General features: G+C 45.1%; 1 protein-coding gene across 2 annotated transcripts in view; it reads right to left on the bottom strand.

The window, feature by feature from the left end:
- Window positions 1–18,708: 18,708 nt before the first annotated feature.
- The window catches only part of ABCB1 (ATP binding cassette subfamily B member 1), a 101,327-nt gene continuing 99,100 nt past the window's right edge, over window positions 18,709–20,935 (bottom strand). For both annotated transcript variants that reach the window (XM_062179543.1, XM_062179544.1), the window contains 2 exons: window positions 20,405–20,551; window positions 18,709–19,296 (listed from right to left, as the gene is read on the bottom strand). In XM_062179543.1, coding sequence (XP_062035527.1) covers window positions 19,090–19,296; window positions 20,405–20,551 — 354 coding nt within the window. In that variant the 3' untranslated portion in view covers window positions 18,709–19,089. The remainder of the gene's footprint in view (window positions 19,297–20,404; window positions 20,552–20,935) is intronic.

Here is a 20,935-nt window from a genome sequence, read left to right as displayed (position 1 = left end):
TCATCTGGGTTGTTTACCACTTCGGCTGTTATGAATAAAGCTGCCATGAAGAGTTCCATACCAGTTTTCCTGTACACATTAAGCCTTAATTTCTCTAGGATAAATGGCCAAGAGTGTAATTTTGGAGTCTTTATATAGTTGCATGTTTGTATTCTAAGAATAAAATATTTTTATTTTATTTATTTATTTATTTTTATTTTTTTTTTTGACAGGCAGAGTGGACAGTGAGAGAGAGACAGAGAGAAAAAGGTCTTCCTTTTGCCGTTGGTTCACCCTCCAATGGCCGCTGCAGTAGCGCGCTGTGGCCGGCGCACCGCGCTGATCCGATGGCAGGAGCCAGGTGCTTATCCTGGTCTCCCACGGGGTGCAGGGCCCAAGGACTTGGGCCATCCTCCACTGCATTCCCTGGCCACAGCAGAGAGCTGGCCTGGAAGAGGGGCAACTGGGCAGGATCGGTGCCCCAACTGGGACTAGAACCCGGTGTGCCGGCGCCGCAAGGCGGAGGATTAGCCTAGTGAGCCACGGCGCCGGCCTGAATAAAATATTTTTTAGAGTGCCTGCACCATTTTTCACCCCATCAGCAATATATGTGTTATCCAGTTGCCTGCATCTTCCAGTGTGCAGTGCTGTCATTAGTTTTTATCTTAGCCATTCTGAAAGGTACATAGTGAGATCTCATTGTGGTCTTAATTTGCATTTTGATGCTGAAGATATTTTCATGCACTGATTTGCCAATGGTACATTCTCTTTGGTGATTTGTCTATTCTTGTTTTTGGCATTTTCTAACTGGGGGTTTTTTATCATTGGATTTTAAGCGCTTTTCATATATTCTAGTTCTTTGTTAGATGTATGGTTTGCAAATATTTTTTCCCAGTCTGTAGATTGTTTTCCCTCCTTTCAAGAGGGCTGTTTGCAGAGTCCAAGTTTTTGACTGTGAAGAAGTAAACTCATCAGTTGTTCCCTTTGAAGAGCCATACTTTTGGTGTAGAGTTCAGGAACCCGTTCCCTAGCCCTAGACTCCATCGTGTTATGTTCATACATGTGTGGACAAGAGTTATAATGGCAGGACTGACACGGATGTCCTTAGAAAGACACGCTAGCAGCCTCATCTGGGTACTTGAACTCCAGGAGGTTTCTCATCAGCCTAATTGATGAGAATGTGTCATTGTGCCTAAGCTGTGCTAAACATGTAGCTTATGTTGAATAGTTGCTTTTCTTCTGGGAGTCTGGAATTTTGGTGCATTCTCAGCAGAGGATGGCTACATGATCATACTCCAACAAAAACCCTGGGTGTGAGGTCTCTGGTGAGCTTTCACGGTAAACAACATTTCACGTGGGTTATCACAAATTGTCAAGGGAAATAAACATTTCTTGTGTGACTCCACTGGCACAGGACTCTTGGAAATCTGAGCCTGTCTTCCTCCAGACTTTTTTCCACCTGCCTTTTCTTTTTGCTGATTTTGTTTTAGATCCTTTCCTGTGGTAAAACCTTACTGTGAGCCTGGCGCTGTGGTGCAGCAGGTTAAGCCACCACCAGCAGTGTGAGCATCTCATATGGGTGCTGGTTTCAGTCCTGGCTGCTCCATTTCTGATCCAGCTCCCTGCTAATGCACCTAGGAAAGCAGCAGAAGATGGCTCAAGTTTCTGAGCTCCTGCACCCATTTGAGACCCAGAAGAAGCTCCTGGCTTCGGTCTGGCCCAGCTCTGACCATTGTAGCCAGCAGATGGAAGACACCTCTCTCTTTTTATCTCTCTGTCTCTCCTTCTCCCTCTGTAACTCTGACTTTTTAATAAGTCAATAAATCTTAAAAAGAAAAAAACCAAACACTTACTGTGAGTGTGACCATATGCTGAACCCTGTGAGGCCATCTAGAGAATCTTGGAAACTGGGTGTGGCTTTGGAATTCTTGATTCAGTCCATGATCCCGTTTTTTATTTCTATATAAGTTCATTTTTATATATCAAATCTTTAAATAAGATCCACACTGTCAGAACATACTCAAATTTCAAATACTCAAATGCCAAGAACCAGAAAGATCTCAAACTAAGTTTTTGAAAGACAGTAAGTGCCAACACTAAAATGACAAAGAGGTTAGAAATATCTGACAAATATGTAAAGGAAGACTGATATAAACTCAATGGATGAGCTCAACAGCAGACTGGAAAGTAAAACAATAGAAATTGTCCAAACTGAACAGTGAGAAAATAAACTGGAAAAAAAAATTAAGAGTCTGAGGATCTATGAAACTGAATAAAAGATCCAACACTAGTATCATCAGAGTTCCACACTAAGAAGAGAAAGGAGTAGAACCCAAAAGAAATTTGAAAAATTATGGCTGAAAGTTTCCCAAATTTGGCAAAATATACAAACTCTCACATTCAAGATGATTATTCAAGCTGTTGACAACCTCACTGCCTACTTTAAACATGATGGGGCAAGGTGGTGCTTCTTAAAAACCTTTCATAGACTTCTGTAAACCACAGGACAAACTAAAGTTATGACAGTGATTCTCTCAAAAAACAAGACAATGAGTGAACCCTAAGCACAATAAACCTAAACAAATCCATGCCAAGAAACATTATAATCAAACTTCGAAAGGCAAATTTCTAACTTTTTTGAATTTGGAAAGGGAGAAATGACACACAACTATTAGAAAAATGATTTGAAAGCCAATGGATTTATCACCAGAAATCATGAAGGCTGGAAGGAAGTGGCACATAAGAACTCTTAGCCCAGAATCCTCATCCCATGATACTGACCTTTAGGAATGTAGGGGAAATGGAAAAAGTCTCAGGTGAGAGAAAACAAAATTATCCCATTAGGCTCACCTTAAAAGAATGACTGAAGGAAGTTCTTTAACAGAAAGGAGGGAACAAGAGGGAACTTCAGAGTATCACAAAGGACTGGCAAGTAAAAACACCGGTAACGATAATTAAAGTTTCCTTCTCCGAGTTTTCTAAATTGTTTTTGTCTGGTGTGGTTCTACATATTGAAAGGAAGTCTGGAAGACAACTGCTATAACTGGGAGAGGGTACCTGACTGTAGGGAGGTAAAATGTGATACTTAGTCAAACAGCTAAGAGGACAGGGTAGACTGCTGTAGGTGATAAGGCAATACCCAGAGAACCACTGGAAACGCTACCCAGGTAGACACAGCAAAGAACACTGTCATCGTTGTTGTTGTTGTTTTACCCTGTCCAGTAGGGAAAGGGCTGCACAGCCTCATGGGCGCAGGTGGGAGTAGAAGCGCAGGCTCCGATGCAGCTTCCGCTGACACCCGAGGCCAGGCCCAGGCCAGCTCTTTGTCGCTAATGGGCAGAAGTGACTGCTGCTCCTCACTAGCCCTCTGCTGACACCCACCTGGCTGAAGAGTGGGAGTGTGTTGGTTCTGCCCTCCACATGGCCTCCACGTGGGCAGGGAGGCGGGCTTGCTACCACTGGGTGGGGGTCAAAGTCCTCAGTGGGCAGGAGGCCCCCTCTTACACTGCTGTGGAGGGAGGGAGGAGGGGTGCCTAATTCCTGCCAGGTAAGGAATCAAAGCTTGGCTCTGTGCTCGGCCTTCACTGCCGGCACCCTGGCGGGGGCACCCCTGAAGCCGTGCCTGCTCACCACCCAGCAAGCATGAGGCCGAGGCTCCCCACCTGGCCCGCACTGGTGTCTGGGTGGTGCCCAGTCTTCTCCACACCATCTGGCTACAGTGCAGAGACTACTATCTGAGAATGTTCTACCTTGCTAAGGTGCCCAGTCTTTTCCACACTGTCTGGCTACAGTGGAGGGACTACTGTCTGGCTGAGAATGTTCTACTTTAGGGTGCCCCTTTCCAGTCCTCTGGCTACGTACAGCAGGAACCTCCCTTAGTGTGCACTGCTGTCTTTGGGATTTTGCCTTCTTGAGTCCCAAGTCGAGGGTGCATGAGGCCAGCAGACAGGAACGCACTACTGTGGGTCACCGTTCACATTCCAGGACCTTCAGCCGGCTTACCTTGCTGTCCCGCTATTCAGTTGCCCTACACTTGTTTTCTACATAATGTGCAGTGCGTTTAGTTGTGCTTAGTAAGGGAAGTGGGAAAAAATATATCTATTCTATTTTCCCAGTTGCTGATTTTTTTAAAAGGCCATCTATCCCCAACAGCTGCAGAGTTGGAGGGGAAAGAAAATAAAGTTAGCCCATCTTTGTATTGGTTTAACAACAGAAGATGGGCTGTGGAGAACTAGGTAAACAGACTTAAGTTGTATGCTCATTTCCTTCCTCCACCTCTCTCACTCACCTACTAACATCCAGACTGCTGTGGCTGTTTATAAAAACCTGTGTATTTTTCCACATAGGACACGGTGAGTGTACATTGTCCCAGTCTGGCCTCAAGCTCACTCCATAGTAAAATATGCAACCAAATGCCAATAATTACAGACTTTGCCAAGGCAGAATGAGGCAATGTTAAAAAATCAGGGTATGAATCTTTCATTCATATAGGCATGCACTGCATTAAATATTAATTATGTTAAACTACATTAGTTATGCTCATTCTTTGTGTCTTTTCTCTTCCACTCATGCAGGGAAAGGGATGAACCAAATAGAGTTCTTGGACTAATGCAAGCACCTGAGAAATAGTTCTTTTGAAAAAGTATTTGAAAGTCAGAGAGAGACAGAGAGAGAGATCTCTTATCTACTGTCACTCCACAAACACCCCAAGAGTTGGGCTGGGGCTGAGCCAGGCCAAAACCAGAAGCCAGGAACTCAATGTGAGTGGGTGGCAGGGACTCACGTAAGCCATCACTGCTATCTCCCAGGATTTGTGTCACCAGGAAGCTGGAATTGGGAGAGGAGCTGCAACTCAAATCCAGGCACTCCGACAGTGCATGTAGACATCCCACGCTGTCTCACCTGCTATGCTAAATGTCTGCCCCTAAACACTGCTCTTTTCTTTCTTTCTTTCTTTTTTTTTTTTTTAAAGAAAGGTCTTCCTTCCATTGGTTCACTCCCCAAATGGCCGCTACAGCCGGAGCTATGCCCATGTGGGTGCAGGGGCCCAAGCACCTGGGCCATCCTCCACTGCCTTCCCGGGCCACAGCAGAGAGCTGGACTGGAAGAGAGGAGCTACCAGGACTAGAACCTGGCACCCATATAGGGTGCCGACTCCACAGGCGGAGGATTAACCAAGTGAGCCACGGCACCAGCCCCTCTTTTCCTTCTTACTCCTTTTCCCATGCCCAACTAGTCCAGGAATCAGGACAGAAAGAACAGGGGAAGAAATGCATCTACAACTAATCCAGGCTTAAAGGCTTGGAGAACTGCTGAGCTAAAAGCCCAGTAAATCTCCACCCGTCCCTCAATCAGCTTGCAGGAAGTGCCGGCCACCTTCCATCCCACCCTAGAATCTCTGGCGAGTGTACACATGCAGACACCAACATATCGAAAGGAAGCGGTCATGGTGCCCTGCCTTCTACTGCCCTTCTCTTACAGATTCGTAAACATTTGTGCATATGTTCCAGAAATACTGATGGAGGAAGAGAATGATGAATGGAAAGCATACATATGTCAGTCCATTTTCTGTCGCCATCACAAAATATCCAAGGCTGGATACTTTATAAAGACAAGAAGTTTGGGGCTGGCATTGTGTATCAGTGTATTAAGCTGCCATTAGTGATGCAGTCATTCCATATCAAAATGAGTTCAAGTCTTGGCAATTGCACTTCCAATGGAGCTTCCTGGTGATGCGCTTGGGAAGGCAGCAGATGATGGCCCAAATACTTGGGCCCCTGACACCCATGTGGGAGACCAGGATGGAATTTCTGGCTCCTGACTTTGACCTGGATGAGCCCCAACTGTTACCACCATTTGTGTAGTAAATCAGCAAATGGAAGACCTCTCTGTATCTCCCTTTCTCTGTTTCTCTGCCTTTCAAACCAACCAACCAACCAATCTTTTTCAAAGAGTAAAATAATAATAATAATAATAATAAAGAGGTTTCTGTAGCTCACGGTTTGGGAAGCTGACAGTTCAAGATCGGACAGGTCCACCAGTTCAGCCTCAGATGAGGGTCCCCTTGGCTATGTCACAACCTGGCAGAGAAATAGGAAAGGATCTGGCTAAGCACAGAAGGAAGTGAGCAGTCAGGTGAGACAGGAAGCAGAGAGATTTAGGGGCCAGGCCTGTTCTTTTTATGACAACTCTACTCCCAGAAGAAATAACTGAGTCCCATGAGAATTACATTAGTGGCTTCCATGGGTGGTGCTTCCCAGGGACCTAATCACTTCCCCTAGGTCGCACATCCTAAAGGTTCCACCACCTTGATGCTACCACACTGTGGACCAAGCCTGCAGCATGTGAACCTTTTAGGGCCATACTCAACCACATCCAAACCACAGGGCCAAAGATCCAAGTTTTCCTAACTATGATCCTTGGAATGCCAGCACATGCTTAGTGGTAACAGGGTGTCCATGGTCAAATAACTCTGAGAAACGCTGCTTAGCACAGTCTCTTGCAGAGGGTCACATCACACACCCAAGACACTGTATTGTGAAAATGCCATTTAGCTGTGTTGACGAGCGTTTCTTCCCCTCAGCCTCACATCCCACCACACCCGCTGAAAACACTGTATTTTTATTCTCTTTACCTATATTCTCCAAAGTTCCAAGAGCAAGGACACAATACCATCCACTGGGGATGGAGTGTGGAGCCCTGGAAGATCTTAACTCTGCAGAGGTCAAGGGCAGATAAAGGCACTGTGAGGGATGTCCGATGTCTGATACGTTAGAAGCTGAAAACCACGTGGGAATTTAGACTCCCGAGCTTGTGGGAAGTACTCGTTACACTCACAAGGATGGTTGCTCCTGCAGTCACTGGAACCCAAGACATTATGTGAAGCATGGTGAAGACACGGAGAGAGTAAGACAGAAACCCAGTCCTCAGGTATGAAAAACAGCTAGAAACAGAGAGAAAAATACACAAATAATCAAAATACAAAGTAAACCAGGTGCAGAAAGCATGGGGGGGTGGGGGGGGTGGGGCGTTCAACCCAGAAAAGCTTCGTAGCAAACCTATGACCTTAGCCTCCATCTGACATGCTGGTATATAAAACTGTTGGCTAAGATGACCTTTCTGACATAAATGCAAATGTCAAGGATTTAAAATATGTAAAAATTTCACCTGTTACTGAGTTCCATGCCATTATTAACCAGCTCAATATTTAGCTACTCAGGGCCGGTGCTGTGGCTCACTTGCATCCCATATGGGCGCTGGGGTTCTAGTCTCGGTTGCTCCTCTTCCAGTCCAGCTCTCTGCTGTGGCCCAGGAGGGCAGTGAAGGATGGCCCAAGAGCTTGGGCCCCTGCTTGGGAGACCAGGAGGAAGCACTTGGCTCCTGGCTTCGGATCAGCGCAGCGCCGGCCATAGCGGCCATTTGGGGGGTGAACAATGGAAGGAAGACCTTTCTCTTGTCCCTCTCTCTCACTGTCTATAACTCTACCTGTCAAATACATTTTAAAAAAATTAGCTATTCAAACAAGATTGCTTTCAGAATCGAAGTGTATGCCAGACTGCGTTTTGTGAAACATCAGTGTTCTGTCTTTCACCGCCAACACTTCCCACTACCCCTCTAAGCATTCTCATAGAGCAAATCCTCATAGCAGTTTTTTCACTGTAGCTGGATTGGGCATCATCTCTTCCTCTCATCTCTGTCCATACGCACACGTTGCAGACCTGGGATCCCTGACCTGGAAGATCCACATGTAGTTTTTTAATCTATCGAGGTAGAGGTAGAGTACAGGGGCCACCAGTTTTTTTTTTTTTTTTTTTTTTTTTTAGATTATTCAGGTAGTCTCACCCGCGGCTTGGCTGAAGCTGGCTCTTTCCCAGAACAACAATGCAAACCCATGGGTAAATCCTGCCTGAGTCATCCATTTCAACTATAAAGAGTGGGAGTGCAGGGGTCACTGTCCATGCTGATAGAGATGTTTTGCATAAGAGAGAGTTGAAGAGGGACAATGACCTCTTTTGGTAATGAAAAAATAAATGGCTATACTCAGATTGATAGACTAAGGAAGGCTCAGCTGCAAACTGGAAATGATGATGTGATTTTATTTTCTCTATCTCTGCACTAAGAAAAGGAAGGTGGGGGTAAGGGGTCATCCCTTCACTGCCTTTGCCTTTGCCTTTGCCTTCTCCTCCCCGCCCAGCACCGGAGGACCTGGAGCCTCCCCTGCACCTGGGGGTGAAATTCCACAGTGGCTGCAGCTCACCTGCAGGCTCCCCATGCTAAAGGGTGAAAGGCGAGTGGTCTAAGGTTTGTTCTTTTCCCTTTTTAGTTATGGGATTTGGGAATTTCAGAAAATAAGATGTGATCTGTTATAAAATCTCATTGCACAGGAATGTTTGTAGGATGAGGTCACCCTAGTAAGGCATGTCTCAACACTCTATTTCACATTGGATCATAGGAAAAATAAACATGTGGGTGGTCAGCACTGTGGCACAGAGGATTAAGCCTCTGCTTTGACACCAGTACTGGTTGGAGCCCTAGCTGCTCCACTTCTGATCCAGCTCCATGCTGGTGGCCTGGGAAAACCCACAGAAGATGGCCCACATGCTATGGTCCCTGCAACCACGTTGGGGTTTAGATGAAGCTCCTGGCTCCTGACTTTGGCCTGGCTCAGCCCCACCCCTTATGGCCATTTGGAGAGTGAACCAGCAGATGGAAGTGCATTGTCTCTCTCTCTCTCTCTCTCTCTCTCTCTCTCTCTCTCTCTCTCTCTCTCTCTCTCTCCAATTCTGCCTTTTGAATAAATAATTCTTTAAAGATAAATAAATAACCATGCTACAATCCCTCCAGGTTGAAGTCCTGCCTGACGCAGTCTCACTCCTGTGGTGCCCACCACTCACCCTTCCCTACACTCAAAATTCTGACCACAGCAAATCACCTGTGGTTCACACCTTCCAGGCTGTTGCACTGTTCCTCACATCCACGCTCCCTCCCCACTGTGCATCTGACGTGCACACATTCCATTGTCCAGGAAACTTTTAGTTCACGAGCAGTTTTAGGTTCACAGTGAAATTCAGTGCAAGGCTCGGAGATCTCCCATAGATTCCCGACTCCTAGCAGGTGTAGCCTTCCCTTCCCAAAACTCCCCACCAGAGTGGTACATGTGTTAAACTGATGGATCTACACTGGCATATCATCACCCCCCAAAGCCCAGAGTTCATCTGGTGTCTACACTGGGGTCCACTCTCAGTCTGTGACATTCTGTGGGTCTGGACAAATCTGTAGTGTGGTATCCATGACTGTGGTACCTTACACAATAGTTTCACTGCCCTAAACAATTCTCTGTGCTCTATTTTTTAGATGTTTATTTATTTTCATTTTATTTGCTATGCTCTGCTTACTCATCCCTCCTTCCATTAACCCTTGGAAACTACTGATCTTTTTACTGTCTCCTCAGTTTGGCTTTTCCAGAATGTCATAAAATTGGAATCCTTTTTAGACTACCTTCTTGCACTTTGTGAAAGGCACTTAATTTTCCTCCATGTCTTTTCATAGCTCAGTTCTTCAGTGCCGAGTAATATTCCATTGCCTGTAGGGACCACTGTGTTTTCATCCACTCACCTTCTGAAAGTCTACACTACACAGGAAGTTCTTTTCTTCCCAAATTACTCCAAGGAGGAGAGATGGCTCTCTTCTTGGTCCAGCTTGCCTCACCCCACCCTCCGACACACACATTGGTCTAACCTCTTGGCACCAACATACATCACTAACCTCATTTCCTGCTTCCTAAACTATGAGCTACCTGTGCTCCCAGTATTAAGCCCACCAGGGACTCAAAATAGTTGCTCCATGAATGTAAATGTATATGCAAGACAGAACTTTACGCAAGGCAATTGGTAATTGTGAAGAACAAGAGAAAGAGAAGGCAGGCAACCAACACTTTATTTTTTCTTACACTGTCCATATTGAGCATCTAATATTTAATGCTCAAGTAACCCAATGAGGTAGCTATTGAAACCCCTTATCTGCCAGTGAGGAAGCAGGCTTTAAGAAAACAAGTGACTTGCCCAGGGAACCGTACGTATTAACGCACTGGCAGCCCCAACAGAAAGCCAGGTTTCACTGGCCAGACGGCCTAGGTGCTTCTCTGTTCACCAAGCAGCAATCAACGAGGAAAACATTCCAATTTGGAGAAACATGACAGCATCTGTTTTCAAGTCAAAGGTCGGTTTCCCTCTGGCAGAGCCCAGGAGAAACGTTTCACCACGGATCTTGGCCTCAGGCACAGGGCGGTGAGCTCTGTTGCGCTTCTCTTTGCACGTCTCTGATTTCTGCAGACTGCAAGGACACAGGTCTGTCACCTGGGTGTTCCAGGTGCCAAGTGGGACAAAGGACTTCAGCTGCACAGAGTGCTCCAAGAAAAGCTCCTTTTTCCCTAAGAGTAGTGAATCACGTTTGCTTCTCTCCCACATAACAAAATTTTACTGAGGACGTGCCACGTTCCCGGTGTGGGTACAGGGAACACGGCAGTCAGGCGGACTCCTGCAGATCAACAGCTATGGTTGTTGAGGCTCCTTCTTTGTTCTGGATGTCGGAGCAAATGTCTTTAGGATGCTTAGAGCTTCGTGGGCTGACAGGCTGTAGGTGGAGGCTGACCGGGCCACTCAGGCAGCTGTCACCCGGTGCTGGAGCTCACCAGTTATCTGGTCCTGCACATCCCCACACTCGGCATGGCCAGCAGGACTCCCAGAGGAAAGCAGATGTCCCTGCCTTGCTCAGCACGTGCCAGGCAGGTGGCCCTGGGCCCATACTTCCTGTCCTGGGAACACCCCCTCCCCCCATGACCTCTGTCCCCCAACCCTCCCGCTGCCTGCCTAGCTCTTGCTCACTTTTCAGAATTCAGCTCCATCGATTGTTGAAGGCAGCAAATTTTAAAAGTTTAACCATTTGTTTTCCCATTTCTCTTTCTCAACCTTTCAAAAACTTGAGATAATTATAAACTCACAGGAAGTCGCAAAAATCTCACATAGGATCCTGTGATGTTGGACCCAGCTTCCACCCATGACAACATGTAGTCACTGGTTCAAAAATCAAGCCCAGGACATGGTCACTGGCTCAATATAGTTACCACACTTCTCCAATTCCTTCAAAATAAATTATAAGAGCTTCTTGTCTTTTACAGAACAATGGACACCATGCACACATGGCTTTCTCCTCTTTAGTTTTGCATATTGGGTAAGGTTGGATCACAGGAAAGGAACCTCCTTAATTGAGCTAATATTAACAATGGATTTTTTATATGTTAATTTGTGCTAAAAACCAAACTGATGCAGAGGAGAGCACACACTGGATCAAACACTTGGCAAAAGAACAGACGCGCACGGAGCCTCGACTACATGCCAAGGACTTTGGGGCACACAGCACGCTGGGAAGCAGCGACACAGTCCTCCCCGCACAGGGCTCTCAAACTGGAGGCAGAGTCGGAAACCAGGTTGTGGGAAAGCATGGCTGAAAAGAAAGACTTCTTCCTGAGACCTGGGGACAAATGGCTGCTCTGTGCAGCAAAGCAGATGAACCCACACGTTGGCCCCAAGCCAGAGGCTGCTGTTGAATCGAATGGAAGGGCCAGCACTGGGCAGAGCTGGGGTGGAAGAAGGGAAATAAAGAAGCCGTGGCTAGGAAAGGATTCAAGTCCACAAACGGCACAGCTGGGGACGTGTGGGTTTGGCCTGCACCTGGAGAGCCACGTCTCAAACCCCTCCTGCTGTGCCATCACCTGCACACCCCATGAGCACACCCTCCTCCAAGAGCTCCTCATCCCTGTCCACACCACAGCATTGGCCCAGGCTTCCCTCCTGTCCACCTGCTACCTCCAGCTTACGGAGGTCCTCAGAGCCACTACTCCACTCTGTGCTCAGCAGTCCAACTCAGCACCACGGCACTCACTGCTTGTGTGCTGGCTTTTCAATAAAAGTTTTTCCTTTACCTTCCATGCTCCGAGGCTGGTGTTGTTTCCCGAGCTGTTGTGACCAATTACCATAAACGTGGTGACTTCAAACAACAGAAACACACCCTCCCACAGTTCCAGAGGCCAGAAAACCAAAGCCCCGCAGGGCTGCACTCCAGTCATGGGCGCCAGGGGATACAACACCACCTAGTGGTGGCTGCCGGCATTCCCTCACTTGGGGCTGCATCACTTGGGTCTGCTCCCCTGATCCACGGCCTCCTCATCTTCTGTGTTCCATACTCCTCTGATTCTTTACATTTGTGTTTATTTGAAAGGCAGATAAGCAGAGTGCTTCCATATGCTGATACTCTCCAAATTTCTGCAACAGCCATGTCTGAACCAAGCCAAGAGCCCAGAACTCAATCCACATCTCCAATGTGGGTGGCAGGGACCCAACCACCTGAGCCATCATCTGTCCCCGCCCAGAGAGCGTTAGCAGAAAGCTGGCGCAGAGGCAGAGAAGTTGTGTCTTGGACCCAGACACTCCGCTATGGGATGCAGGCATCCCAAGAAGCACCTCAACCACTGCTCCGAACGCCCAGCCCTTTGCCTCACTTGAATGAGGACACGGGGCATTGGGTATAGGACCCTGCCAGATAACCCAGGATGATCTCCTTATCACAGTGTCTGTAATTAAATTTTATCTGCAAAGACTCCCTTTTCCAAGTAAGACTGCAACCAAAGGTTCTAGGATGAGGACGCGGATATGCCATTTCGGGGGTCTCTTGTTCTACTTACGACAGTCTCGCGTTCTGACCCCTCCTGCCACCAATACTTTGGTCAACCACATTTCCATTCAGATTCAGCCTATCTGCTCCTTCTCTCTCCCATCAAACCTGAACTCCTCTGCCTGGCATTCTCACTGGTTACCACTATGTAACCCTCCTATGCTGCTCCCTATGTATCCCCTCCTACATCTGGTAACTCCCCAAATCCCCATGTTTACTTCACCCACATCAGTGACTGCCTACTACATTGTAGAACCCTGTTTCCAGGCCTTGGGAGACACCGAGATAGACATAGCATCACCTAGCTCTCACAAAACATGGAACACAGCTGAGACCACACACGGGACCATGACACCCAGCCTGACGGCCACATACCCTCTGCTCACCTGGCAGGCTCTTCACTAGGCTTATTCCTGCCACAACAGTTTTAACTGCTAGTCATGACATGCTACACAGTTTGGTATTTAAATACATTTCACCTCTATATTAGTTTATTTTTTGATTTGAGAGGCAAAGAGACAGAGATAGACTGAGAGTAAGAGAGAGAAAAATGTCCCAGTGGCTGGTGACGCCTCAGATGCCCACAATAGCCAGGCCTCAACAAAGCCAAAGCTGGGAGCTGGAACCTCAATCCAGGTCTCCCATGTGGGTGCCAGGGACTCAATTGAGTCATCACTGTTGCCTCCCAGGATCTGCAGTAGCAGGAAGCTGGAGTTAGGAGCCAGAGCCAGGAATCAATCCATGTGGGATTCAGGCATCTCAACCATTGTCTTAACACCTACGCTAAATACTAGCCTCTGTATAAGTCTTTTAATTGTGCCCTCAAAATGTTTCTCAAACTCAAGTACTGCTACCTCTATTTCCATGAGAATAACTCTGAGTGCTAAAAATAATGGTGTGCATTTCTTGAAGACCTCTTTTGCAAGAAAAAATTTTTTAAAAGATTATTTCAAATGCAGAGTTACAGAGATGTTCTACCCGCTGGTTCACTCTCCAAATGGCTGCAACCACTGGGGTGGGACTGGCCCAAAGCCAGGAACCAGGAGCTTCTTGTGGGTTTCCCACATGGGTACAGGGGCCCAATCACTTGGGCCATGATCTGCTGCTTTCCTAGGTGATTAGCAGGGAGCTCGATTGGAAGTGGAGCAGCTGGGACTTAAACCGGCACCCACAGGGGATGCTGGTGCTTCACGTAGCAGCTTAATCCACTATACCACATGGCTGGCCCCTAAAATGGTTTTTTGTGCTTGAATTTACTAGCTGTTAACTGACCCTATGAGGAAAATTTAGAGAAAACACACAGCATTAAGGAAAGCACCCCATCTTCCAGCCCTTGAAGCTAAGGTCATCACAGTGTAGCCATGCATTCACGCAGCAAAACCAGAAGGTTCTGAGAAGAGTTTCACTTCCATGTGGTCCCAGCCAGAGAAAAACAACACAGAAGGAAACACAGCTCAGCCAGAGTCCACAAAAACAGCCTACAGAAGCATCTGGAATGTCAATGTAAAAGAAACCAGAGAAGAGAGCTTAACGATGTCTTTCACAGATATCTAAGAACAGTTTTTCCAAGTAAAAAAGTAAAATGTAAAGGAAGTACCCTGATTTCTATAATGAAAACTATAAAAACACTGTTGAAACAAACTGAAGAGGACACTATGAAATGGAAAGATATTCCATGCTCACGGATTGTAAGAATTAATATAATTAAAATGTCAATACTATCCAAAGTGGTTTACAGATCCAATGCAATCCCTATCAAAATACCAAAGACATTCTAAACACAACTAGAAGATAAAAGGGTGAATTCTGTCTCGAGCCGCAAAGGCAACAAGCAATCCCAAGTAGAGAGAACAAAGCAGGAGGCATTATGCTACCTGACTTTAAAATATACTACAAAGCTGCAATAGTTAAAGCAGCATGATATTGGCATAAAAACAGACATGCAGACCAAAGGAACAACATAAATACTCTAGAAGTAAACTCGAATATCTACAGCTAACTCATTTCTGACAAAGAACACTCACTGAAGGCAAGATAGTCTTTTCAATTAATGATGGTGGGGAAAATTGGATATTCACATGCAGAAGAATGAAATTAGGCTACTCTAACCAAGTACCAAAATCATCTCAACATGGATGAAAGACCTAAATTTGAAACTAGAAACTAAGAAACAACTAGAATAATATATATTGGAAATGCTTTAGGACAGTGGATGGGCAAGAATTTTTTTGATCAGACTCCAAAAGCACAGGAAACAAACATGAAAATAGACAAATGGGATTCACCAAACTTAAAAAAAAAACGTGTGCACAGTAAAGGAAACAACTGACAGAGTGAAGAGTCAACCTACAGAATGAGAAATAATTTATAGTGTGAATCTGACAAGGGGTTAATACTCAGAATACATAAAAAATCCAAAGAACTCAACAGATGAAAAACAGATAATCCAATTAGAAATAGGCAGACCTTAACAGATACTTCTTAAAGGAACACATGCAAATGGCCAGCAGATATGAGGAAAAATGTTCAGCATCACTATCCATGCAGGAAATGCAAATCAAAGCCTTCAGATGTCAATCATCCCAGGTAGACTGGCCATCATCAAAGACAAAAGGTAACAAGCGCAGGCTAGGATGTGGAGAGAGGGACCCCAAGCACAGCACTGGCAGGAATGTAAATTAGTATAGCCTGCAGGATGGAGGCTCTAAAAACGCTGATCTCACAGAAATTGAAAAACAGCAATTAACAGCGGCTGGGGGTAGTAAGTGGGTAGGGCGGTATGGGAAGATTTCTATGAATGGGTACTAAGACACCATTAGAAAACAGGAACACAGTGACAAGAGATACTGAAAATATACTGTGTATTTTTCTAAAGAAAAAGGATCTGGAATGATTTTACCCTAAAGCAATGATAAATGTTTGAGGAGAGAGGTACGTTTATCCTCATTTACATTATACAATGTGTACACAGATGGAAACATACCATGGTACCCCATAAAAGCAGTTTTTATGTTAGTTAAAAATCAATGTAAAAAGTAAGATTAAAAAAATTATTGGTAGATATAGAAAAAGTTAAATAAAAACATTTTCATTTTTGGTAAGTGAAACCAACACTGACATGGTTTTATGCTTCTAATGTATATAGTTATTTAAATTTTCTAAAATAAGCATACTTTTTAACATATTAAAAATTAAAAAAATCAAATCTGAAAACTTAGGAAACAAACTAGGTCTCTGACACGTAGTTTTACATATATAAAAAACGTATGTATTATCAAGAAAGCTACCATATCATTTAAGCCATCTGGTATCTGATGTTTCTTTATACAAAATTATCTGCTTTGGTAATATTCTTTGATTTCATTTTAAATAATTATATGCTATTCTATTTTGTAAATGCACCAAAATTTATTTATTTATTTATTTACCCAAATAAACCTTTTATTTAAGGAGTGCAGATTTCATAAGTACAACTTTAGGAAAATAGTGATTCTTCCCACTGTATCCACCCTCCCACCCTACCTCCTCCTCCCTCTCCCATTCTCCATTAAGATTCATTTTCAATTAACTTTATACACAGAAGACCAACTCTATACTAAGTAAAAACTTCAACAATTTACACACAAATTGAGAACAAGTTTTACAGTAAATTCTCATAATACAACTCATTGAGGACAGAGGTCCTCCATGGTAAATGCACAGTGACTCCTGTTGTTAATTTAACAATTAATTCTTATATGACGTCAGTGATCACCCCAGGCTCTTGACATGAGCTGCCTAGCTATAGAAGCCTCCTGAATCACAAACTCCATCAGTATTTAGACAAGGCCATAAGCAAAGTGAAATTCTCTCTTTCCTCCAGAGAAAAGTACATCCTTTTTTTTTTTTTGATAGGTAGAGTTATAGACAGTGAAAGAGACAGAGAGAAAGGTCTTCCTTCCATTGGTTCACTCCCCAAATGGCCAATACCGATGGCGCTGTGCTGATCCAAAGCCAGGAGCCAGGTGCTTCCTCCTGGTCTCCCATGCGGGTGCAGGGCCCAAGCACTTGGGCCATCCTCCAGTGCCCTCCTGGGCCACAGCAGAGAGCTGGACTGGAAGAGAGAACCCGGCACTCATATGGGATGCCAGCGCCACAGGCAGAGGATTAACCAAGTGAGCCACAGCACCAGCCCTAAGTACATCTTTCTTTGATGGCCACTTCTTTCCACTGGGGTCTCACTCACAGAGATCCTTCATGTAGGACTTTTTTTGCCACGGTGTCTCGGCTTTCCACGCCAGAAATGTTCTCATGGGCTTTTCAGAATGCACTAAAATATAATGGATCATCTTAGTGATAAATATTTAGATCTTTCCCATTTTTAATACTGTAAGTAAAGCTACAACAAAGCACCTCTTTATGAATCTCTAAATTTCAATATTTAGAACTGCGGTCTCAAGGGATATGCATTTTTAAAATTTGTCACATATACTATCCTGTCAAATAATGATCAACTTAGTTTGTACCCACAACCAAGTCAACTAATAAGCGGCATCATACTAGAATTCATTGCTTTTCATTCACTCTCAAGTTGCTATCAAAGAGGGCATTTTGTTTTAATCTTCACTGAAGCTTCTCCTTTTTCATTTATATTTATTTGAGGGAGAGCTCTCATTCACCAAGTCACTTCACTTCCCAGAAGCTCACAAAGTCCATCTAGGCCTCCGATCTGAATGGCAAGGACACAATTGTTGCTCACTGCTGCATCCCAAGGAATGCATCAGAAACTGGAATGGGGATCTGAATTCATGCACTCTAATACAGGACGCAGGTACTTTAACCAGAGTCTTAGCCACTAAAGTGCCCACCCAAAGGACATTTTTTTTGATGACTGAAATCGTATACTTTTTCTCTCAGGCTTTTTTTGAGAATTATCTGATCATAGGTTTTGTTCATTTTTTTCTTGGAGGTGATGCTTTTATCTTTTTAGAAGTTCAGTATATATTAAAGACACTAATAGTTTATAATAAATGTGACAAATATGACTCCTAGCTTGTGACTTTTAATCTTGTTTATACAAGAGCAGAATTTGTGATATCTTCTATTTTTCCATCAGGTTTATCATGAGGTATTCAAATGCATGGTAAATTTTCCAAACCTGAAAATCACGAGGATCAACTTTGGAGAAGATCACTAATTGGGAAAACTGATTCATGATCAAGACAGAGAAGAGTAACGAACTTTCTAAAAGTGAAAGAACAGAAAATTAAAATTCTTGCAGGGCCCTTTTTAAGTGCAATATGAAATGTTTAAAGTGCATCTGGGCCAGCGCCGCGGCTCAATAGGCTAATCCTCCACCTGCAGCGCCGGCACCCCAGGTTCTAGTCCCGGTCGGGGCACCAGATTCTGTCCCGGTTGCCCCTCTTCCAGGCCAGCTCTCTGCTATGGCCTGGGAGTGCAATGGAGGATGGCCCAGGTGCTTGGGCCCTGCACCCCATGGGAGACCAGGAGAAGCACCTGGCTCCTGGCTTCAGATCAGCGTGATGTGCCATCGGCCACAGCGTGCCGGCCGCGGCAGCCATTGGTGGGTGAACCAACGGCAAAAAGGAAGACCTTTCTCTTTCACTATTCACTCTGCCTGTCAAAAAAAGAAAAAAAAAAAAGTGCATCTGAGCAACATGCTCAGGCATGCATCAGGTCCCTGAGGACACTGGAGCACCCTCTGCCAAGGGCCCTCACTCCACCTCCCAAACGCTTGATCTGTATGGATCCATATAGCCATTGTAACGTGGAAATACAAGAACCGGTGGGGTGGGAGTTCATGCAACATGACTCCAGATGGTTCTGAAAGACCCACTGTGAAATACACAGAGCATAGGAATCACTTACCCTGCTTAGGCTTTCCCACAAAAACCAATGTGTGTCCTAAAGAATCTTTTTGTTAGGCAGAAATCATCTACATTATTGCAACTGGAAGAAGATACTGTACACTCATAGGCAATTTAGACACGATGACTCCAGTAACAGAAAATTTAGTTTTATTACAGGCACTTTATGCAAACAGTTTGATACTTTTTAATACTTTCTTATCTTTGAGCAACAGTTACAGTCCAAATGAGAAAATATAAACAAAATTACATACTTTATTGAAAAAAATCTACTTTGAATTTTTATAAATTTTACAGTGCAATTAAGCCACCCTGCCCCACCTGACAATGTCTCTCCTCCTGTTCCTTTGACGATGACGTCTCTGAGGACTCTGACGGGCTTACTTTGCTCATGGTAAGAAATGATAAGCAGCTAACTCTATGTAATCCAGTAGGTGAGGACTCTTTAACTTCCGTTAGATGCCATATTTAACACAAATATAAACAAGTATCTCCCATCTCCCGTGGCCGCAGTTCACTGGCGCTTTGCTCCAGCCTGGACACTGACCATGGAGAAGTAGATGCCTTTCTGTGCCAGCAGCTGGTGGTGAGTGCCGCACTCCTTGACTCTGCCATTTTGGAACACCACTATCATGTCTGCGTTCTGGATGGTGGACAGGCGGTGCGCGATCACGACGCAGGTGCGGCCCTCCCGGGCCTTGTCCAGGGCTTCTTGGACCACCTGTTCAATGACCGCACAGATGAATCCCAGGAACAGCAGCCCTGTTCTCCAATTCCTCCTCCTAAACAAGCCCCACAATTTCTCCAGCATCTCACAGATTCTTTCACAATGGGGTCAGTGAAACGTAACAGACTGTAGAAAGGGATCTGTCACATCAGAGGTTATTGAGGGGCCAGTGTTGTGGCGTAGCAGGTAAGGCTGCCACCTGTGACACCAGCATCCCATGCGGACACCGGTTCATGTCCCCGCTGCTCTACTTCCAACCCTGCTCCCTGCTAAAGTGCCTGGGAAAGCAGCAGAAGATGGCCTGAGTGCTTGGGGCCCTGCACCTCTGTGAGAGAACAGACTGAAGCTCCTGGCTCCTGTGGGAAGCATGGGCGTGAACCAGAAGACAGGAGATCACTGTCTCTCCCTCTCTCTAACTCTTTCAAATAAATAAAAATCTTTTAAAAAGAAAGAAAAAAGATCACTCAGCCTCAGCTGGGCTTGGTTCTACATCAACAGTTATCTATGCTCAGAGTTACAGCATTCAACACAATCCACCCATGATTAAAAATATTAACCTACACGCCCGGCCACACAGCATCCGGGTCAGCAGCCCTCAAATCCTGGTTTGCAGCAAATTCAGGAAGTCTGAGCAAAGCTGAACACAGCTTCCCCAAACTGTCCTATTTTAAAGACAGGAAGCATCTCATAACCAGTTTGTCTCTCAGAGAGCTGAATTCTTAACCTTGTCTCAAACTGAAAATGATCGCCAATATTCACCTTAAGCAGTCTGATTTTAACCTCTCCTGGGCCTCCCACTTTTTCACACAGTTGCTAAGGAGATGCTGCCCACATAAGGGGAGAGGCACCGTTGAGCACTGCTGCTGGAGTTAGTACCACGTCATGCAGAACCGCCCTTCCCAAAGGACCTGACGGAAGACTACTATGCCCCGGGGTGTCCTCGTTGTCTGCAGTAAGTTATAGAAAACATTCAAATGCCATGGAAGCTGACCTAACTATCAACATCGCTGGCTCAGCATCCTTCTCTCCCATGATAAAAGCATCAATGCAAGCCTTCTAAGGATGACTGACAGGTAGGAAGGAGCCCACTTTAAACCATTACCTTCTCACTTTCTGTATCCAGAGCTGACGTGGCTTCGTCCAGAAGCAGGACGTGTGGCTGCCGCACGAGGGCACGGGCGATGGCAATCCGCTGCTTCTGGCCGCCGGAGAGCTGGGTTCCCTTGTCTCCCACCCTGGTGTTGTATTTCTGTGCACAGGGTTTGGGATTATGAAAGTGCAACCCATAACGAAGTCCTCACAGTTTACTTACAGAAAATGTGACAACCATTTCCATGCACACAAAAATATCCTGGTGCAGAAACTAAGAACTGGTTCATGGAGAGTTAACCAAAAAATGGCTCTAAATGACAGGTTTAACATCTGTTTTTGAAAACGGATGTTTGAGCCTTAAAATTATATGTTTCAGTGTAAAAACTCCAGCATTCTTATGAGGAAAAATACTGTAGCAATGCTACTGTTTTCCATCTTCTGGTTTTGCTATATTCCAGAGGAAGATTAGCAGAAAGACATTTGACTTGCACAGGCTCTACAGAAGAAAACTTACAACCAGCAGGTGGCGCAAGCACGCTGC

This window comes from Lepus europaeus, chromosome 20 (genome assembly GCF_033115175.1).
Source record: "Lepus europaeus isolate LE1 chromosome 20, mLepTim1.pri, whole genome shotgun sequence".
NCBI lineage: Eukaryota > Metazoa > Chordata > Mammalia > Lagomorpha > Leporidae > Lepus > Lepus europaeus.
The sequence above is the reverse complement of the archived record's forward strand: the minus strand, read 5'-3'. Positions and strand labels throughout refer to the sequence as shown.